Raw genomic sequence first — 18,772 nt, forward strand, 5'->3', positions numbered from 1 at the left:
CTGGTGTAAATGCATGATTGCAGATATGCCAGGTCAGTGAAATGGTGAGATGTTTATGGAGTTCCTTTGCTAGGAGATTGGTACACTGCAGTAAGGTGTTTAAGGTGTAGGGGAAATGACTTGTTCCATACTAACACGTTTTTTTTTGTTTTGAGATGTCTGTGTCATTGGCTGAGAGGGTTTACATTTACATGTAGGTGGGGGTAGAACCCATGTAGTCATGAATAATTATTATTGACAGTTTGCGTAGCGCTTTACAGTGTAGAGGGGGGGGGGGGGCAGCACAATTACAGTACAGTTCAATACGGAAGGGACATGTATGTACCTATATTTGACTTGTTTTCAGCAGAGCTCCCTGTACAACAGAGATCAGATTGTGAGAGGGAGAAGCAGCAATGGGAGCCAATCAGGTGTGCTGTTTTGCACGGAGCATGTAGATAGAAGCAGAGTGCGAAAGATGCTCCTTAGTCTGCTTCTTTTCTTTGTAACACTGAAGATAGGGGGGGGGGGGGAGACCTGCAACTGTTACTGAACTGTAGCAGAGAAAATTTAAGTTTGGTACCCTGCTGAAAGGGCTGTGCGGTAGAGCTGCGTAAGTTTCAGAACTGAATTTGCAGACAAATATAAATCCTTTTGTAAAAAGGTAAAACCGCCCTGTGTGTGTGCGCTTAATCAGTGAATTTTGTGGTTTGTCTGGAGTTTATATTTAGGTTTACTCATCTTTGATTCAGAATAATGGAACATACTAGCCAACAATCCATCAATGTTTTTTTACATTGCTGTCAACAGACTCAAGCTGCATTGCCTTCAGTAGCCAATGCGCCATAATGATCACGGCAACACACAAGGGTTAAATCTATTTTCCACAAAAGAGACAGACATCTGTTGTATGTGAATGTTTGTGGGTAAATAGTTTTGCAGATTAATTTTTATATTTATATTTTCAGCTTTAAACAGGGTTTACAGACACTAGGTGTACTTGAGAAGATCCAAGCTTATCCATCCGCCTTTTGGAGTGTCCTTTGCATGAAGCCTGAAAGGCTAACTGCCAAAGCTTTGGCCGAATTATTCACTGTTACTCATTATGCAGACCCAGCCAACATTCAGAAGTATAATTCTGTCAACCTTTGGAAGGAGTATCTTCAAGACACAGAAGGTTAGTTGTGTTTTAAAATTGTCTGAGGAATTGTCATGCAGAGTCTGCAGGGATGTGTAATTTTGGCAGAGTCATCCTTCTTGGATCCTTCCGCTGAACTCCGCCTTTTTACTGTATCCTAAAAAAAAAGGGGGGGGTCAGCAAGAGGAAACCATTGAGAGTTTTGGGGGACACAGGAGAAACCTGTGACCCCCCCAGGAATATATCTTGTGATCTAAGTGAAGTTTTAGAGGTGTGGGCAGCAGGAAAGGTGAGTTTTCCCTTGCATATTTTCCAGATGTGCCTGTTTTTAGACCCCCATTCACACTGAGGCAGTTTTCAGGTGTTTTAGCGGTAGAAATGGCACCTGTAAAGCGCCTCAAAACTGCCTCCCATGTCGCACGAATGCAAAAGCCCAAATGCTTTCACACTGGGGCGGGACGTTGGAAAAAGTCCTGCAAGCAGCATCTTTGGGGCAGTTTGGGAGAGTTTGGTGGGCGTAAAGCGCTGCTAAAACGAACTGCGGTTTACCGCTAACTCACTGGTGGCCCCAGTGTGAAAGGGGTCTTAACTTGAAATAACAGGTTTACAATGCTATACTAGTGGTTATAATCCCTGTTACGCCACTTTCGCCAACAATCAAGCCTATAACAAGGTCACAGCACGACTCCTGGAATATCGCCTAAACTTGCACAGTTTAGGACATATTCAGTATATGCACTGCTGCCGACATCACTGGCGCGTGCGCACTGAAGAAACGGGCGTTGGTGTCGTTTCTTAAGGAGTCGTGCGGTGACCGGCAGCTCCAGCGCACATGCGCGGGAGTGACTTCATCGCGGCTCCTGCCAATCACAGCGCCAAAGCCGTAAACCGTGTAGTAACTCTGGTGGAGGATGTCGTCCGTGCTGTACCCGGAGGGCTGACGCCTAACCAGGGCATCGTTCTAAGGCAAGTATTTCATAATGAGCTAGTATGCGATGCATACTAGTTCATAATGCAAGTTTTTTATTTATTTTTTTCCCCCAAGGTTTACAACCTCTTCAAAATGTTTTTATGATGCTTATGTTTATGCATTCCCTATTCACTGTTATAATGTAACTTGTGTTTATTATCTGCAGATGGAGTCACCTCTGTTTCACTGGAAAGCATTCTGAGTTTTGCAACGGGTTTGGACCACATACCTCCAGCTGGTTTTCATCCACAACCATCCATTCTGTTTCATTACAAACCTATTATTCCCACAGCATGGAAAAACAAGAATTGTATTGAAGTTCCAGGAAAGAATGCCTACCGCGCGTTCAGAAAAAGCATGGACAAGGCCATCTGTGATGCACTGTGCAAAACATAGCATTCTTATATATTTGTTGTGTTTCTTGCTGCTGTGTCATACCTCTCAGACCTGGTGGTGGAGGGTACATGTGGCTCATAACAATGACTTTAGAAGTGATTGGCCACAATTTAATACATATATTTGTGTATATGTATGTGCAATCCCTCCATGGGGATGTGAGGACACTGCACTTCCTTGTTAATCCTTTTTTCTTTTCTAATTGAGAACTGATTTTAAGGGTTACCTAAATAGTTCAGACCTATTGTCTTAGGTGCATATTTGGTGCTTTTTGTTTCCAGAAGTGTATGTTGTAGTATTCTGTAATTTTTTTATTTAAAAAAAAAAAATGTTTTTAGAAGAGTAATATTCCACTCTTTTATGATAGACAGTAAGCATAGGAAAAAAAATCCTGATCAATATAAATAGGCATTAGGTTTCTGGGGAATAGACTGCTAATTGTGACTTTGCTGCCAAATAATCAAGCTGCTAAAACAGCCACTGGGCATGAGAATAAAGAACTTCAACTTTTCCATTTTTTTGGGAAGTATATAGATATATTAATCATACAGTACAGGACTTGGGCTTGGTATTCATAGACCCTGGTTATAGGTGTATACCTTCAGGTGATTGGACACTGGCAGAGCTTTTAAGGATGCGCTACCTGGGTGCTGCCTATAATCCTATACACTCCATGAGTTTAGGTATTTGCTAGTGTCCTAAGCAAATGCACCTCTTCCTCCTTACAAAGCCATCCCTGTTAGCTTAGTACAGTGCACAGGCCTCTGTTCCTGTGTTACATTGCATTGCTCTTAAAGATTATGACTCACAGGGTGAAGTAGGGTTATAGCGAGATGGCCAGGGGTTGTGTCCTCAAAAGCTTTGCCAGTGTCCAATCACATGAAGGTACAGTACCAGCCTACAACCCAGGATCTGTGAATAACCAGCCTGCCTCCTATACTGTACTCCAAGAAGGATAATTGCCAGGTAAGTTAAAATTCATTTTTAAACAATCCTTAAAGTGGATGTAAACCTTCACATATACCCAGTGAAGTAAATATCCTCAGATGATACACAGGGATAAAAAAAAATCCTCCTTCATAGGTTTTACATATATATCTGCTGTCTTCAGCTTTCTATATTCTTTAGAAATCTTAACAGTGTGTTAGAATTTTTACTTACTCATTCAGCAGTAGGAGTCCTAGTCTTGGCATACCCTGTGTGACAGCTGAAGAATGAAGATACTTTCAGAGCTGTACTGTGACAAGACAAGCTCTCTGCTCATCTATTTATAGCACACTCCCCGATACAAACCTCAGGCTGCTTTTATCTCCTGTCTCTGAGAAATTGTCAGAAGTTGCCTTTCTAATAACAGAGGAACGAAACTGTAGAAATCACTTAACTTTGGAGAGAAATGAGTAGGTCAAATTTAATTAATCTGGTTTACATCCACTTTAAGCACTTTTCCCATCCCTTAAATACTGTATATAACGTTATATATCTAAGGGAAAAGGGTACAATTATTGATTTTACTTTTATAACATAAAAAAAAATTCCAAGACAGACGGAATGCATTTTATAGGCTTACTCCGAGCTGTAAAGCCTCCTGTGTCAAATGGCAAATGTCCCCTTAATTGGGATAAGGATAAATCCTAACTTTTTATATATACAAAATATTTTGGTCCGTTTTTAAATTTAGCAAGCGGGAATACAGTCCAAGCTAACGTGTGTGTTTTTTTTGTTCCTGCTTGATTCAAGCCTGACCTCAGTTCATGGTTTTGGAAAGTATTAAGCTACCAATCTGCAGGGTTGTACATTATTTATACGTTGTGTGTCTTTTTATTTTTTTTATGTATTGTTTTGATTTTTGTCATGGGAATTGTTCTGCATTATGTATTGAGGTTCTCTGTTATTTTGTGTTGTATTTTGGAAGACTGTAACATATTACAGTATTTATGCTATTGTTATTGAGTTTCCTCTCATTTTGAACTTCTTAACACTTTTTGTATAGTGTGTGTGTGCGCAGATTGTATAAATAGCTACCTCTGACAACACTTAAAGGGTCACTAAAGGAATTTTTTTTTTTTTTTTAGCTAAATAGCTTCCTTTACCTTACTGCAGTACTGGTTTCATGTCCTCATTGTTCGTTTTTGCTTTGAAGTAGCTGTAATTCTGCTGTGATCTCCACACTTCCTGGTTGCCTGTTTCCTTATAACCATCGTACTGGGAGATTTTCATGGTGGTCTAAGCTGTCATTACAGTGACAAGTGTGTCTAAAACTTAACAGAACCAATCAGATTCATTTTAAAAACAAAACACTGCCCTGGATTTGTTGTTTTTGTTCTTTGAGTCTTCCCGACTCACCTCTCACCCGGAACTTCATGTATGTACCTTTAAAACCGAACGTGAAACTAGAGGCACATTATATGATAGATTAAATTCAATTTTTAATCATTTTTAAAAGGAATCAGTTAACTTTTATGTCTCTATACCCAATAAACAGTCATTTCAGCAAAAAAATGTTTTTCCTTTAGTGACCCTTTAAGTAATTACCATTTCTGTTAAATGTGCAACACTCCAGGTCTGTAGAAAAACTACACACTTTTTGTGAAAGTAAACTGATGGGGACAACATCTGTCTACTAGCCCCCCATATGTTCTGAGTTTTTGGGGTTAGTGATGTCCCTCCTATCTGAACTTTTCTTTAAGCAAGCTATTCTGAGGTGAGGCTTTTCTAGGGAAGGTCATTTTTGCGGTTTTAGTGTGTCACACTTGCTGAAAGAACAAGAGTAGGTGGGGAGAGGACACAGCACCTGTAATGTGTAATTGAGGTCAAAACGATTTTGAATAGGGTGAGGAAAGATTGAATGGCTGTCGGGGTTTGTACTGACATCTGGGATGCTGTTAGAGAGATTTACCCTCCCTGACTGGTTAAGCTGTAACAGTAAGTGAAGGCGGAAAAAAAACGAACTGGGACATAGCAATAAGAATCTCAAAGGGGTTTAGCCGTATATTGCTAAAACATGTCTCCCTGTACTTTTGGAGATTTTATTTTCCTGTCTAGAAAAGCCATTGTCATTGGGACAGTAATTAAGGGAGAAATCACTTAAGCTGGCCCATACACTGTTTGTTTGAATTCTTAACCATGTATGGGCAGGCTGAATGTACCCAAGGTGATCGATTGATCACCTTGGGTACAACCAGCCTGTCAGGTTTTACATGCGATTATTGCTAATAGCTATTAAAGCAGTAAAGCAGTAAAGCAGTAATCACTGTGTTCTCTTGGAAGGGATGGCTTCCCCCTGTAACCTGTGGTTATAGGAAAGAAAATTTCTCTGTCTATGGTCAGCCTTAATGAGCACCAGAAATGGTAAAAACTTGACTGATTCCAGTCCTTCCCTATTTTATTCAAATCAAAGCCTGTCAATTTACAGAAAACAAGATCAGTTCAAATGTTTTTTTTATATTTTTAGAAGCAATATTCTATACTGAAAGGGGTTGTAAAGGATATATATATATTTTTTTAAATAACAAACATGTTATACTTCCCTCCACTGTGCAGCTAGTTTTGCACAGAGTGGCCCGAACCTGGGGTCCCTTTGGCGGCTATGTCAGCTCCTCACCACAAGAAATAACCCCCTTTTATGGGTGCTCTCCCCCATGGGAGTTGGTTCTTGCGGGCATGCTCCCGTGATACTGCCGGTGGCTGTTGCCGCTTACTGTATCACTTGGCCCCGCCCCCAGCATGCCGCCACATTGGATGTGATTGACAGCAGCACAGCTATTGGCTCACGCTGCTATCGATCCATCCACTCTAGCCAAGCAACGGCGGAGAAGAGGATGTTGGGGGCGAATACAGCAGGTGAACGGGCTCAGGTAAGTAAAACGGGGGGTGCTGTAACTGTCAGATGTTTTTTTCACCTTAAAGCATAGGATGCATTAAGGTGAACAAACATGAACCTTTACAACCCCTTTAATGGGGTAATTTATTTGGAATCAAGAATGTTCATACTGGCCTGCTTTGCTTGTGGTGACTTGCAGTTAGAGTTCAGTTGGGGTTAGAACTATGATGTGGTGCCATAGCAAATTTCTTGTACGTCTGTGTTGTATTCTGCCAGCAACTCGGATGCCATTCCATGGGGAGGCTTCACACTTGAGCATTGCATTAGGGCAGTCCTTTTCTTTTTGTCCCTTCTACATAAAGAAAACTGTACCCTTATCTTTTATTTACACAGTGAATTTAACAGGCAGGATATTTTTTTATTCCATTTGTCGCCACTGGGTTATTAAATACAGGGGTTCACTTATTAAGTGCAACTGTGCATGAAAGCCGATCTGCTTCTAACTTCGACACAAAAAAAATAAAAAAAATAAACTGAAAGCTGATTGGTTTCTAGACAGGGCTGCCCCAGATTTTGCACTCTTTAGTTTTAGCAAATCAATCTTCCAGGGTCTCCGAGACCTGCTGGCCGAGCAAGATATGAAATTTGATGGCGTGAAGGAATCTCTGCAGCGGGCTATTGTATTCAAGCAGCTTCAGCACCCATGCCTGCCTAAGTACCCTAATGCCTTGTACACACTGTCGGACTATTGACCATGCAAAAGTCCACTGTGAGTACGTCGGAAGTCTGATAGAAAGATAGAGAACAGGTTCTCTATCTAAGGTACGTCGGACTTCTGACAAAAAAAAGTCAGATGGAGGCTACACACGGCTGGCCTTTCTGAGAAAAAAAAAAAGCCCATCTGACTTATTTTCTCGGAAAGTCCGGCCGTGTGTACGAGGCATAAAAGTGAGTACATTTGACAGGATAGTTATGGGTGCTGCTGGAAAAGGAACTGAGTTGGTATCAGGTAACGCCATGTGTTAGCACAAAATATTGCACCAAGAAGATAGGCTTTTTTTTTTTTATGTAATAGACATTGGTGGTCAGTGTAGAAGAGATGCTGATGGTTCTACTAGGGCGGGGCTGAATTTTCAAAGCATCTAACCTATCAATAGGCAGCAAATGTCTTGCCATACCTCAGTAAAACAATGGAAAATGTAATGCTTACTTTTTTGGTGCCTATCCATGGAAGCATATGTATGGTTGGTCAACCTGCCCCCATCCAACCCACAGGACCACTACAACGCTCTAAAAGAGAGCTGCGGGTCCACTCCATTCTTGTAACTAGAACAGGCAAAGGGGAGGGTTGAATACTGCCATGAGTAGGCAATGGAAATGCTAGGGTGATTTCTCAACAAAATAAACATGGATGGATAGGTGAGTTTTCTTGAAATATAAAAAATGAATTTAATAGTGTTCTTGGTGCTCAGATGTAGAGGAGATCTGCTTTAAAATGAGGTAAACAGTTCACAAAATTCCATCCATATACATTAACACCAGAATGATTCTCTTTGCCTTCTACTCTCTGCAACTATTTGTTTCAGCAATAGGGCCTTTCAAAAAGCTTTGTCTGCAGAAGTGTCTTTAGGGCGATCGAGACAAAAGGAGGAAAAAAAGATGGCGAAGGAGCGACATCTTGTGGAGTACTGGAGGTAGTGTAGGCTGTTTGGGAACACAGGGAGAAGTGTGACTTCTAGTGGCAAAATGGAGGAAGTTCAGATGAAAGTGGAGAATAAAGCACCAGAGGGCTACTTCAAAAGGAGCTTTGTGCAAGTGTAAAAAAAATGAAAAGCCTATTTACAGATAAGGAATTCCTTCATAACATAAAGCATTTACCACCTAGTAGAGTGCATTTATCTAAAATAGACATCTGGGAGAAGTACACCTAAAGTGGAACTAACGTTTAAAAAAAACCTCTGACAAATAGGAATGCTTTTCATTGGACAAAATGATATACTTTATCCCTTCTCCCATTAAAAAAAACAAAAACACAAACACCTGCCTGTTTATTCACAATCTTCTGCAGTATGTACACAGCTCAGTTTAAATTTTCAGCATGGCTTTGATTTAGAAAGTTGTCACATAGAATTTGTCTCTGCCTTAAATATATCCCTTTCCTTAAAGCGGAGGTCCACACAAAAAGTGAACCTCTGCTTTTCAGAACCCCCCCCCCCCCCCCGGTGTCACATTTGGCACTTTTTAGGGGGGAGGGGGGGTGCAGAGACCTGTATAATACAGGTATTTGCACCCACTTCTGGGAATAGACTTTGCGTGAGTCACGCCCCTTCCCCCCCCGTCTTCTGGGAAACACACTGGTCCTGGGAGACAGCGGGGACCAGTGAGGACGGGCCGCGCCACTCGCAGTAGGGAACCGGGCAGTGAAGGCGCAACACTTCACTTCTGACTCCCTCACCGAGGATGGCAGTGGGGGAAGCCGAGAGACGAGCTATTGCTCAGCCTCGTCTGCCGACATTGTGGGCGTGCTAGACAGGTAAGTGTCCATTTTTTTTTTAAGTCAGCAGCTGCATTATTTGTAGCTGCTGGCTTTTAAAAAAAAATCGAGTGAACCTCCTCTTTTAAAGTACACTCAGTCAAAATAGAAAAAAAAAATCATTAGAACATTTGCAGAGAGCACATCCTGTTTTTTCACCAAGCATTGCTGTAGTGCTTGACATAATCCCACACCCTCTTCTTTAGTGAGCGGAGAATCCCCAGCTCCCTGAACCCTGGCTGAAATGGATTACATGAGGCTCAGATAAAAGTATGCTGAGTGGACGTCCTGAGCTAAAGGCCAACTCTGGGGAATGAAAAATACCTCATTGCAATGGGGCTGCCTCTGCACTGCAAGTGTTAAATGCCTGTTTAGGTCTAGGGGGCTTCATAAAGCACTTCAACCTACCAACTCCTGTCCTGGCTTGGTGTCTTCATGTACAACGCAAGGGTATGGATTATACATTGCATATGATGGCATCGGAGGAGCTGCGACCACCAGAAAATAAAGGAGAAGAGGCTTTAGAGCAGTATTAAACCTAAAACCAATTTAATATATTGCATCTTTGGACAGCACAATTATCAGTCTTGGGGAGGGAAGTGTTATATGGAGTAGCAGATTTAGATAAACCAGTCACGCTGCACAAACAATTTAATATGAAGGTTCCCCAAAAGGGTTAGTTCTGCTTTAAGGCCTCCTACCCCCAAATCCCCTTTCAAGAATGGAGTTTTTAGGGGGGGGGCAGGTACCTGATTTTGACAGGTACCACCACCCACTTGCGCTCGGATCACCTAGCTGCTGACTTTAATTTTTTACACAGTAGTTGTGCTATGCTGTAAAATACACTCACCAGCCCCTTTATTGTTCAATTGCTTGGTAACGGAAATTGCTAATCAGCCAATCACATGGCATCAATTAAATGAATTTAGGCATCTAAACATGGTAAAGACGACTTGCTGAAGTTCAAATTGAGAATCAGAATGGGGAAGAAAGGGGATTTAAGTGACTTTGAACATGACATGGTTGTTGGTGCCAGGTGGGCTGGTCTGAGTATTTCGAAAACTGCTGATTTACTGGGATTTTCACGCACACAACTATCTCTAGGGGTACAGAAAATGGTCCAAATAAGAAAGAATATCCAGTGAGCCGCAATGGGGTGGGGGGGGGGGGGATGAAAATGCCTTGTTGAGGTCAGAGGAGAATGGGCAGATTGGTTTGAGATGATAGAAAGGCAACAGTAACTCCGATAACTATTTGTTGCAACCAAGGTATGTAGAATACCATCTCTGAACGCACAACACATCAACCCTTGAAGCAGATGGGCTACAGCAGGTGCCACTCCTGTCAGCTAAGAGCAGGAAACTGAGACTACAATTTGCACCAATTGGATGACAGAAGACTGGAAAGATGTTGCCTGATGTGTGTTGATTTTAGCTGTGACATTCAGATTGTAGGGGCAGAATTTGCCATAAACAACATGAAAGCATGGATCCATCCTGCCTTGTATCAACGGTTCAGGCTGGTTGTATAATGGTGTGGGGGAGATTTTCCTGGCACGCTTTGAGCCCCTTAGTTAGTACCAGTTGAGCATTGTTTAAATGCCATGGCCTACAGTACCGGAGTATTATTGCTGACCATGTCCATCCCTTTATGACTACAGTGTACCATCTTCTGATGGCTACATGCAGCAGGATAATGTACCCTGTCACAAAGCTCAAATCATCTCACCACTGGTTTCTTGAACATGATAATGAGGTCACTGTACTCCAATGGCCTCCACAGTCACCAGATCTCAATCCAATAGAGCACCTTTGGGATGAGGTAGAATGGGAGATTCTCATGGATGTACAGCTGACAAATCTGCAGCAACTGTGTGATGCTATCATGTCAATATGGACCAAAATCTCTGAGGAATATCTTGTTCAATCTATGCCACAAATAATTAGGGCAGTTCTAAAGCAAAAGGGGATCCAATCGGTGGTAGCAAGTTGTGCCTAATAAAGTGACCGGTGAGTTTAAGGAAGACTTTGCTCCAGTACCTTTTGCTCCAGTGCCACTTTAAAATGGCACTGGTATCAGGTGTTTTTTTTTTTTTAAACAAACTCCCAGCTTCTATACCGGCCTGGAGTGTGTATACATTTGTAAAGCCAATTGTTGGATTTCAGATAGAAGTGATACAAGGATCTATGAAGCTGCCCATTTACTTTCACCATTTCCGCCATGTATACTTGGCTCTGCTGTCCCGCCTGTTGACCCGCTGCGGTCATTGTGGTTTTCGCTGGGTGGTGCAGAGGGAGCTCTATGAATATCCATTTGCTGATCCTCCCTCCTGTAAAGCGATATGTTTTCCGTCACTTCCTGGTCTTGTGCTGTCATTCAAACAATCTGTGTTCCATTAGATGCAGTGGAGTACAGGGGAGATATCCAGGGCCTAATAGACCCCGGATGTCTCTATAAAGAGAATTTGTCACCTTTATGCCACCGCATAGGGGCCTATTAAAGGTTTTAAATATTTAAAGAGACAGAGAATTAAAAAAAAATAAGCAAACTCGTCCTCCTAACCAACCTACAGTGTACATACAAAAATGTATGTGTTAGAGCACCTATGTACAAAAATCATGATTGTCCTACACATGCTATGTATCGCCATACAAGCCAGCGTGAAATCAGTAGGCCCATTATTCATGGTTAACTTGAAACTGATAACCTGTAGGGGCTTTTGAAGCATCACCTATGGAAAAAAAAGAGGTATTGATGTATGTTGCCATTTCACGGGTGCACACAATTTTAAGGCTTGACATGTTGGGTATCAATTTACTCTGTACAACCTCCTGTTTTTTTTTTTGGTGTTTAATAGAAAATTGGGGGATTTATTTAGTTTCTGTGCTTTAAAGTTAACTTTAGTATACTTTTAACTTTTGCATTTTTTAAATCGTTGGATCAATAATATGTAATATAAAAAATTGGAACTACCACTACTTGATTCTCTAGGGCAGGGGTCTTCAAACTATGGCCCTCCAGTTGTTCAGGAACTACACTTCCCATCATGCCTAGTCATGTCTGTGAATGTCAGTGTGTTACAATACCTCATGGGATGTGTAGTTCTATAACAGCTGGAGGGCCGTAGTTTGAGGATCCCTGCTCTAGGGTGTCTGCTTTTCAGAATATAAATAACATTTAGGTGTTTTAAAGACGAACTCCAACCATATTTATGAAACCTATAAGTCAGCAGTTTCAAAAACTATAGCTGCTGACTTTTAATAAACACTCGCCTGTCCCAGAATCAAGCGCTGTGCTCACATAAGGGGGCATCATAGATTGTTTTGGTCCTCGGCACTGCCTTCCTAACTATGGGCACTTGGCTGTGATAGCTTGTGGCTTCACAGGCAGCTGCGCACTGTGCATGTCCGTTCCACGCATTGTGAATATTCCCCCCAATCGTCTGGGACCTCTGACGTGTCCCGGAATCCTGCAGGGAGAAGAGATCTTCCTCTCCGTTTGCCTAGATACCCGCTCCCTCAAACAATGTGCCACCTGTTAAAGAGGAGAGGGGTAAAAGACCTTAAAGCGGAACTTCTCGTCTCGGATGAAGCTCCACTTCAAACAATATTCAGCCCTAAAGTGTTTTTTTTAACCACATCCTGCCTGGCCTATAGCAAAATGATGGCCGGGTGGTGGCTCTGAAGTTCTGACTGGACGTCATATGATGTCCTTTAAAACATGCTGCTCATGCGTGTCCCTGGTGGCATGCAGCATGGCGATGTGTGGCTCTCAGACGGGAAAGAGCCTATGACATAGGCTATGCTGCATGATTCTGGATAAAATGAGAATCACAATTTTTTTTTGAATAAAGATCACGATTCTCTCGGCGTAATATTTTTCACATTATACAAAAAAATTGGCTAACTTTAAGGCTGGGTTCACACCTAAGACAGGTCCGTTGCGTCCTGGTTTACCGTTTCAGGTCTGATTTCAGCCCGAACTTTGGGCTGAATTTGGAACCTGAAATGGACCAAAAAAAGCACACGTTTTTCCTGCAAAACGCACCAGACCCGCTGCGGAGATATGTACACTGCAGAGGTGATCAAATACCAAAAGAAAGCTCTATTTATGGGAAGAAAGGACATCAATTTTTTTGGGTATAGTGTCACACGACCGCGCAATTGTCAGTTAAATTGGTGCAATGCCGTAACGCAAAAAATGGCCTGGTCAGGAAGGGGATAAATCCTTCTGTGGCTGAAGTGGTTAAATACCACCAAAATAATTTTTTTTATTTGGGTACAACATTGCATGACCGCACAATTGTCGTCCAAAGGGTGACAGCGCTGAAAATTGGCCAGGGCAGGAAAGGGGTAAAAGTACCCAGCCAGCATTTAAGTGGTTAAAACACCAGTGGTGCAAAAAATGGCTCCGAGATTTAAGTGGTTAAGAAAAAAAATCCAGCCTACTGGTTCTTTGATTATTTATTATTATATCAAACACTGCACACAGACAGCTCAAGGCGGTGAATGCCGCACATGGAATGACATGTTGCAACACAAGCCGTGGAACGCACGAACTTCCGGCTTCATCGACACGGATGACGTCTTTGGTCGGCGTCCAAAGCCAGCCAATAGGAAGATGTAAATACAATTCCCGCCTCTCTCGGGTTACCTGGGTGGTGAATTCGTCTCCGCTGCCACGTCACCATTGGAGGCGTCAGAGCAGCAGGCGGGGCGAAGGCAAAGAAAGATGGCGTCCTCTATCCGGGAAAAACAGACGGGTGAGAACCGGGCAGCAGTGAGAGGAATGTGACATGACGGGGGCTGTGCTGGTCATAGGAGAGCGGGGAGTGCTTGTGCTTTATATATGGAGGGGGAGGGGAGCTGTGTGTAGAGACAGAGCCCCAGCCTGGAGCTCAGTGTGCACTGACAGCCGGGTGTATGTGTGTCCAGGGCTCGGTGTACACTGACAGCCGGGTGTATGTGTGTCCAGGGCTCGGTGTACACTGACAGCCGGGTGTATGTGTGTCCAGGGCTCGGTGTACACTGACAGCCCGGTGTATGTGTGTCCAGGGCTCGGCGTACACTGACAGCCGGGTGTGTGTGTGTCCAGGGCTCGGCGTACACTGACAGCCGGGTGTGTGTGTGTCCAGGGCTCAGTGTGCACTGACAGCCGGATGTATGTGTGTCCAGGGCTCGGTATACACTGACAGCCGGGTGTATGTGTGTCCAGGGCTCGGTGTACACTGAAAGCCGGGTGTATGTGTGTCCAGGGCTCCGAGTACACTGACAGCTGGGTGTATGTGTGTCCAGGGCTCGGTGTGCACTGACAGCCGGGTGTATGTGTGTCCAGGGCTCGGTGTGCACTGACAGCCGGGTGTATGTGTGTCCAGGGCTCGGTATACACTGACAGCCGGGTGTATGTGTGACCAGGGCTCAGTGTGCACTGACAGCCGGGTGTATGTGTGTCCAGGGCTCGGTGTACACTGAAAGCCGGGTGTATGTGTGTCCAGGGCTCCGAGTACACTGACAGCTGGGTGTATGTGTGTCCAGGGCTCGGTGTACACTGACAGCCGGGTGTATGTGTGACCAGGGCTCAGTGTGCACTGACAGCTGGGTGTATGTGTGTCCAGGGCTCGGTGTGCACTGACAGCCGGGTGTATGTGTGTCCAGGGCTCGGTATACACTGACAGCCGGGTGTATGTGTGTCCAGGGCTCGGTGTGCACTGACAGCCGGGTGTATGTGTGTCCAGGGCTCGGTGTACACTGACAGCCGGGTGTATGTGTGTCCAGGGCTCGGTGTGCACTGACAGCCGGGTGTATGTGTGTCCAGGGCTCGGTGTGCACTGACAGCCGGGTGTATGTGTGACCAGGGCTCAGTGTGCACTGACAGCCGGGTGTATGTGTGTCCAGGGCTCGGTGTACACTGACAGCCGGGTGTATGTGTGTCCAGGGCTCGGTGTACACTGACAGCTGGGTGTATGTGTGTCCAGGGCTCAGTGTGCAGTGACAGCCGGGTGTATGTGTGTCCAGGGCTCGGGGTACACTGACAGCCGGGTGTATGTGTGTCCAGGGCTCGGTGTACACTGACAGCTGGGTGTATGTGTGTCCAGGGCTCGGTGTACACTGACAGCCGGGTGTATGTGTGTCCAGGGCTCGGTGTACACTGACAGCCGGGTGTATGTGTGTCCAGGGCTCGGTGTGCACTGACAGCCGGGTGTATGTGTGTCCAGGGCTCGGTGTACACTGACAGCCGGGTGTATGTGTGTCCAGGGCTCGGTGTACACTGACAGCTGGGTGTATGTGTGTCCAGGGCTCAGTGTGCTGTGACACCCGGGTGTATGTGTGTCCAGGGCTCGGTGTACACTGACAGCCGGGTGTATGTGTGTCCAGGGCTCGGTGTGCACTGACAGCCGGGTGTATGTGTGTCCAGGGCTCGGTGTACACTGACAGCCGGGTGTATGTGTGTCCAGGGCTCGGTGTACACTGACAGCTGGGTGTATGTGTGTCCAGGGCTCAGTGTGCAGTGACAGCCGGGTGTATGTGTGTCCAGGGCTCAGTGTGCAGTGACAGCCGGGTGTATGTGTGTCCAGGGCTCGGTGTACACTGACAGCTGGGTGTATGTGTGTCCAGGGCTTAGCGTACACTGACAGCCGGGTGTATGTGTGTCCAGGGCTCGGTGTACACTGACAGCCGGGTGCATGTGTGGCCAGGGCTCGGTGTGCACTGACAGCCGGGTGTATGTGTGTCCAGGGCTTAGCGTACACTGACAGCCGGGTGTATGTGTGTCCAGGGCTCGGTGTACACTGACAGCCGGGTGTATGTGTGTCCAGGGCTCAGTGTGCACTGACAGCTGGGTGTATGTGTGTCCAGGGCTCGGTGTACACTGACAGCCGGGTGTATGTGTGTCCAGGGCTCGGGGTACACTGACAGCCGGGTGTATGTGTGTCCAGGGCTCGCGTACACTGACAGCCGGGTGTATGTGTGTCCAGGGCTCGGTGTACACTGACAGCTGGGTGTATGTGTGTCCAGGGCTCGGTGTACACTGACAGCCGGGTGTATGTGTGTCCAGGGCTTAGCGTACACTGACAGCCGGGTGTATGTGTGTCCAGGGCTCGGTGTACACTGACAGCCGGGTGTATGTGTGTCCAGGGCTCGGTGTGCACTGACAGCCGGGTGTATGTGTGTCCAGGGCTCGGTGTACACTGACAGCCTGGTGTATGTGTGTCCAGGGCTCGGTGTACACTGACAGCCGGGTGTATGTGTGTCCAGGGCTTAGCGTACACTGACAGCTGGGTGTATGTGTGTCCAGGGCTCGGTGTACACTGACAGCCGGGTGTATGTGTGTCCAGGGCTCGGTGTACACTGACAGTTGGGTGTATGTGTGTCCAGGGCTCGGTGTACACTGACAGCCGGGTGTATGTGTGTCCAGGGCTCGGTGTACACTGACAGCTGGGTGTATGTGTGTCCAGGGCTCGGTGTACACTGACAGCTGGGTGTATGTGTGTCCAGGGCTCGGTGTACACTGACAGCCGGGTGTATGTGTGTCCAGGGCTTAGCGTACACTGACAGCTGGGTGTATGTGTGTCCAGGGCTCGGTGTACACTGACAGCCGGGTGTATGTGTGTCCAGGGCTCTGTGTACACTGGCAGCTGGGTGTATGTGTGTCCAGGGCTCGGTGTACACTGACAGCCGGGTGTATGTGTGTCCAGGGCTCTGTATACACTGACAGCCGGGTGTATGTGTGTCCAGGGCTCGGTGTACACTGACAGCCGGGTGTATGTGTGTCCAGGGCTCGGTGTACACTGACAGCCGGGTGTATGTGTGTCCAGGGCTTGGTGTACACTGACAGCCGGGTGTATGTGTGTCCAGGGCTCAGTGTACACTGACAGCCGGGTGTATGTGTGTCCAGGGCTCGGTGTACACTGACAGCCGGGTGTATGTGTGTCCAGGGCTCGGTGTATGTGTGTCCAGGGCTCGGCGTACACTGACAGCCGGGTGTATGTGTGTCCAGGGCTCGGTGTACACTGACAGCCGGGTGTATGTGTGTCCAGGGCTCGGTGTATGTGTGTCCAGGGCTCGGCGTACACTGACAGCCGGGTGTATGTGTGTCCAGGGCTCGGTGTGCACTCACAGCTGGGTGTATGTGTGTCCAGGGCTCGGTGTACACTGACAGCTGGGTGTATGTGTGTCCAGGGCTCGGTGTATGTGTGTCCAGGGCTCGGCGTACACTGACAGCCGGGTGTATGTGTGTCTGGGGCTCGGTGTACACTGACAGCTGGGTGTATGTGTGTCCAGGGCCCTCATTCCTGTCTGTAGTGTAATGAGGAGACTGACAGGAGGACCAAGGGGGAGGCTGCACAATGCTCTGGGTTTTCCTCCATTCATAGACTTCTATGTACTGATCTGTGTTGAGGTGAATGGAGCTCACCCAGTGCAGGGATCTCTATAGGACTGATTGTCCCCTTTATCACCCATCTAACACATTGCTGCATCTACAAATAAGGGTGATCCTCATTCACATGTGTGTTCTTATATGTACTCCCAGCAAAGGGAAGTCTTCAGCCGCCTGAGATGAGCCCTGTGCTCTGTGCAGAGTCTACATCCTCAGAGCTGTGCAGGTAGTGGCTCCATCAATATGCTCACAGGCCATAATTTGACAGGCAGGGGCAGAAACATTTATCTGAATGCAGACCATGTAGATTCAGATCTGTGCACATGTTTGAACCTACAGTATCTGCATTCACCTTCTGTGCACCTGTCAAAATTCTACATGCACCTGCGTCTGTTCAGTGTCTGTGTCTGAGCGTCATCAGTTCCGTCATGAAAACTGATAAAGAAAAATCACAATAACTCGGGGCTCATTCACACACAGTGTTGTGCCCTGCATTTTTCTCTCACTAAATAAACGCCAGTCACTGCTATGGCACATGATTTCTATGTTCCCCCTTACTGCAATGCAGCCAAGAGGTGCAGTAAAATGCAGGCGTGGCATTGTACCACAGCGCATGCCACCACAAAGCAATGCAATGCAACACGCTCCTTTGCAGAGATCGTCACATCAAATAAAGTTTAAAAAGGAAAAAGTAAACTGTGCAAAAAAAAGGAAGAGGATGCAAACCTTTTCATTTTTTTCCTTTTTTTTTTTTTCCCTTTAGACTTGGATAAAAGCTCTCATAGGGATTTGTATTGAAAACTGAAGGAGCCAGAATGTTGAGCAGATGTGCATGGCCACCAATCAGCTTCTATCTTTTCTTTTCCAAGCAGAGTTAAAGTCCAATATACTTACAGTATCTCACAAAAATGAGTACACCCCTCACATTTTTTTAACTATTTTATTCTATCTTTTCATGTGACAACACTAAAGAAATGACACTTTGCTACAATGTAAAATTAGGGGGTGTACAGCTTGTATCACAGTATAAATTTGCTGTCACCTTTAAAATAACTCAACACACAGCCATTAATGTCTAACAAAACAACAAAACTGAGCACACCCCCTAAGTGAAAATATCTAAATTGGGCCCAAGTAGCCATTTTCCCTCCCTGGTGTCATGTGACTCGTTAGTGTTACAAGGTCTCAGGTGTGAATTGGGAGCAGGTGTGTTAAATTTGGTGTTATCGCTCTCATCTTCTCTTACTGGTCACTGGATGTTCAACATGGCACAGAACTCTGAGGATCTGAAAACAATTATTGTTGCTCTACGTCAGGGGTCTTCAAACTACGTCCCTCCAGTTGTTCAGGAACTACAATTCCCATCATGCCTAGTCATGTCTGTGAATGTCAGAGTTTTACAATGCGTCATGGGATGTGTAGTTCCGCAACAGCTGGATTGCCATAGTTTGAGGATCCCTGCTCTACATAAAGATGGCCTAGGCCAGGGATACGCAATTAGCGGACCTCCAGCTGTTGCAAAACTACAAGTCCCATCATGCCTCTACTGCTGGGTGTCAT

At 45.5% G+C, this 18,772-nt stretch overlaps 2 protein-coding genes across 5 annotated transcripts in view; both read left to right on the plus strand.

Moving 5' to 3' along the window:
• Positions 1-3,001, plus strand: part of G2E3 (G2/M-phase specific E3 ubiquitin protein ligase) — a 41,886-nt gene extending 38,885 nt beyond the window's left edge. For all 3 annotated transcript variants that reach the window (XM_040333641.1, XM_040333643.1, XM_040333642.1), the window contains 2 exons: positions 948-1,156; positions 2,254-3,001. In XM_040333641.1, coding sequence (XP_040189575.1) covers positions 948-1,156; positions 2,254-2,483 — 439 coding nt within the window. In that variant the 3' untranslated portion in view covers positions 2,484-3,001. The remainder of the gene's footprint in view (positions 1-947; positions 1,157-2,253) is intronic.
• A 10,493-nt stretch (positions 3,002-13,494) lies between these two features.
• SCFD1 (sec1 family domain containing 1) overlaps positions 13,495-18,772 on the plus strand; it is a 183,273-nt gene continuing 177,995 nt past the window's right edge. For both annotated transcript variants that reach the window (XM_040332180.1, XM_040332181.1), the window contains exon 1: positions 13,495-13,598. In XM_040332180.1, coding sequence (XP_040188114.1) covers positions 13,568-13,598 — 31 coding nt within the window. In that variant the 5' untranslated portion in view covers positions 13,495-13,567. The remainder of the gene's footprint in view (positions 13,599-18,772) is intronic.

The sequence above is a fragment of the Rana temporaria genome, chromosome 13 (assembly GCF_905171775.1).
Source record: "Rana temporaria chromosome 13, aRanTem1.1, whole genome shotgun sequence".
Taxonomy (NCBI): domain Eukaryota; kingdom Metazoa; phylum Chordata; class Amphibia; order Anura; family Ranidae; genus Rana; species Rana temporaria.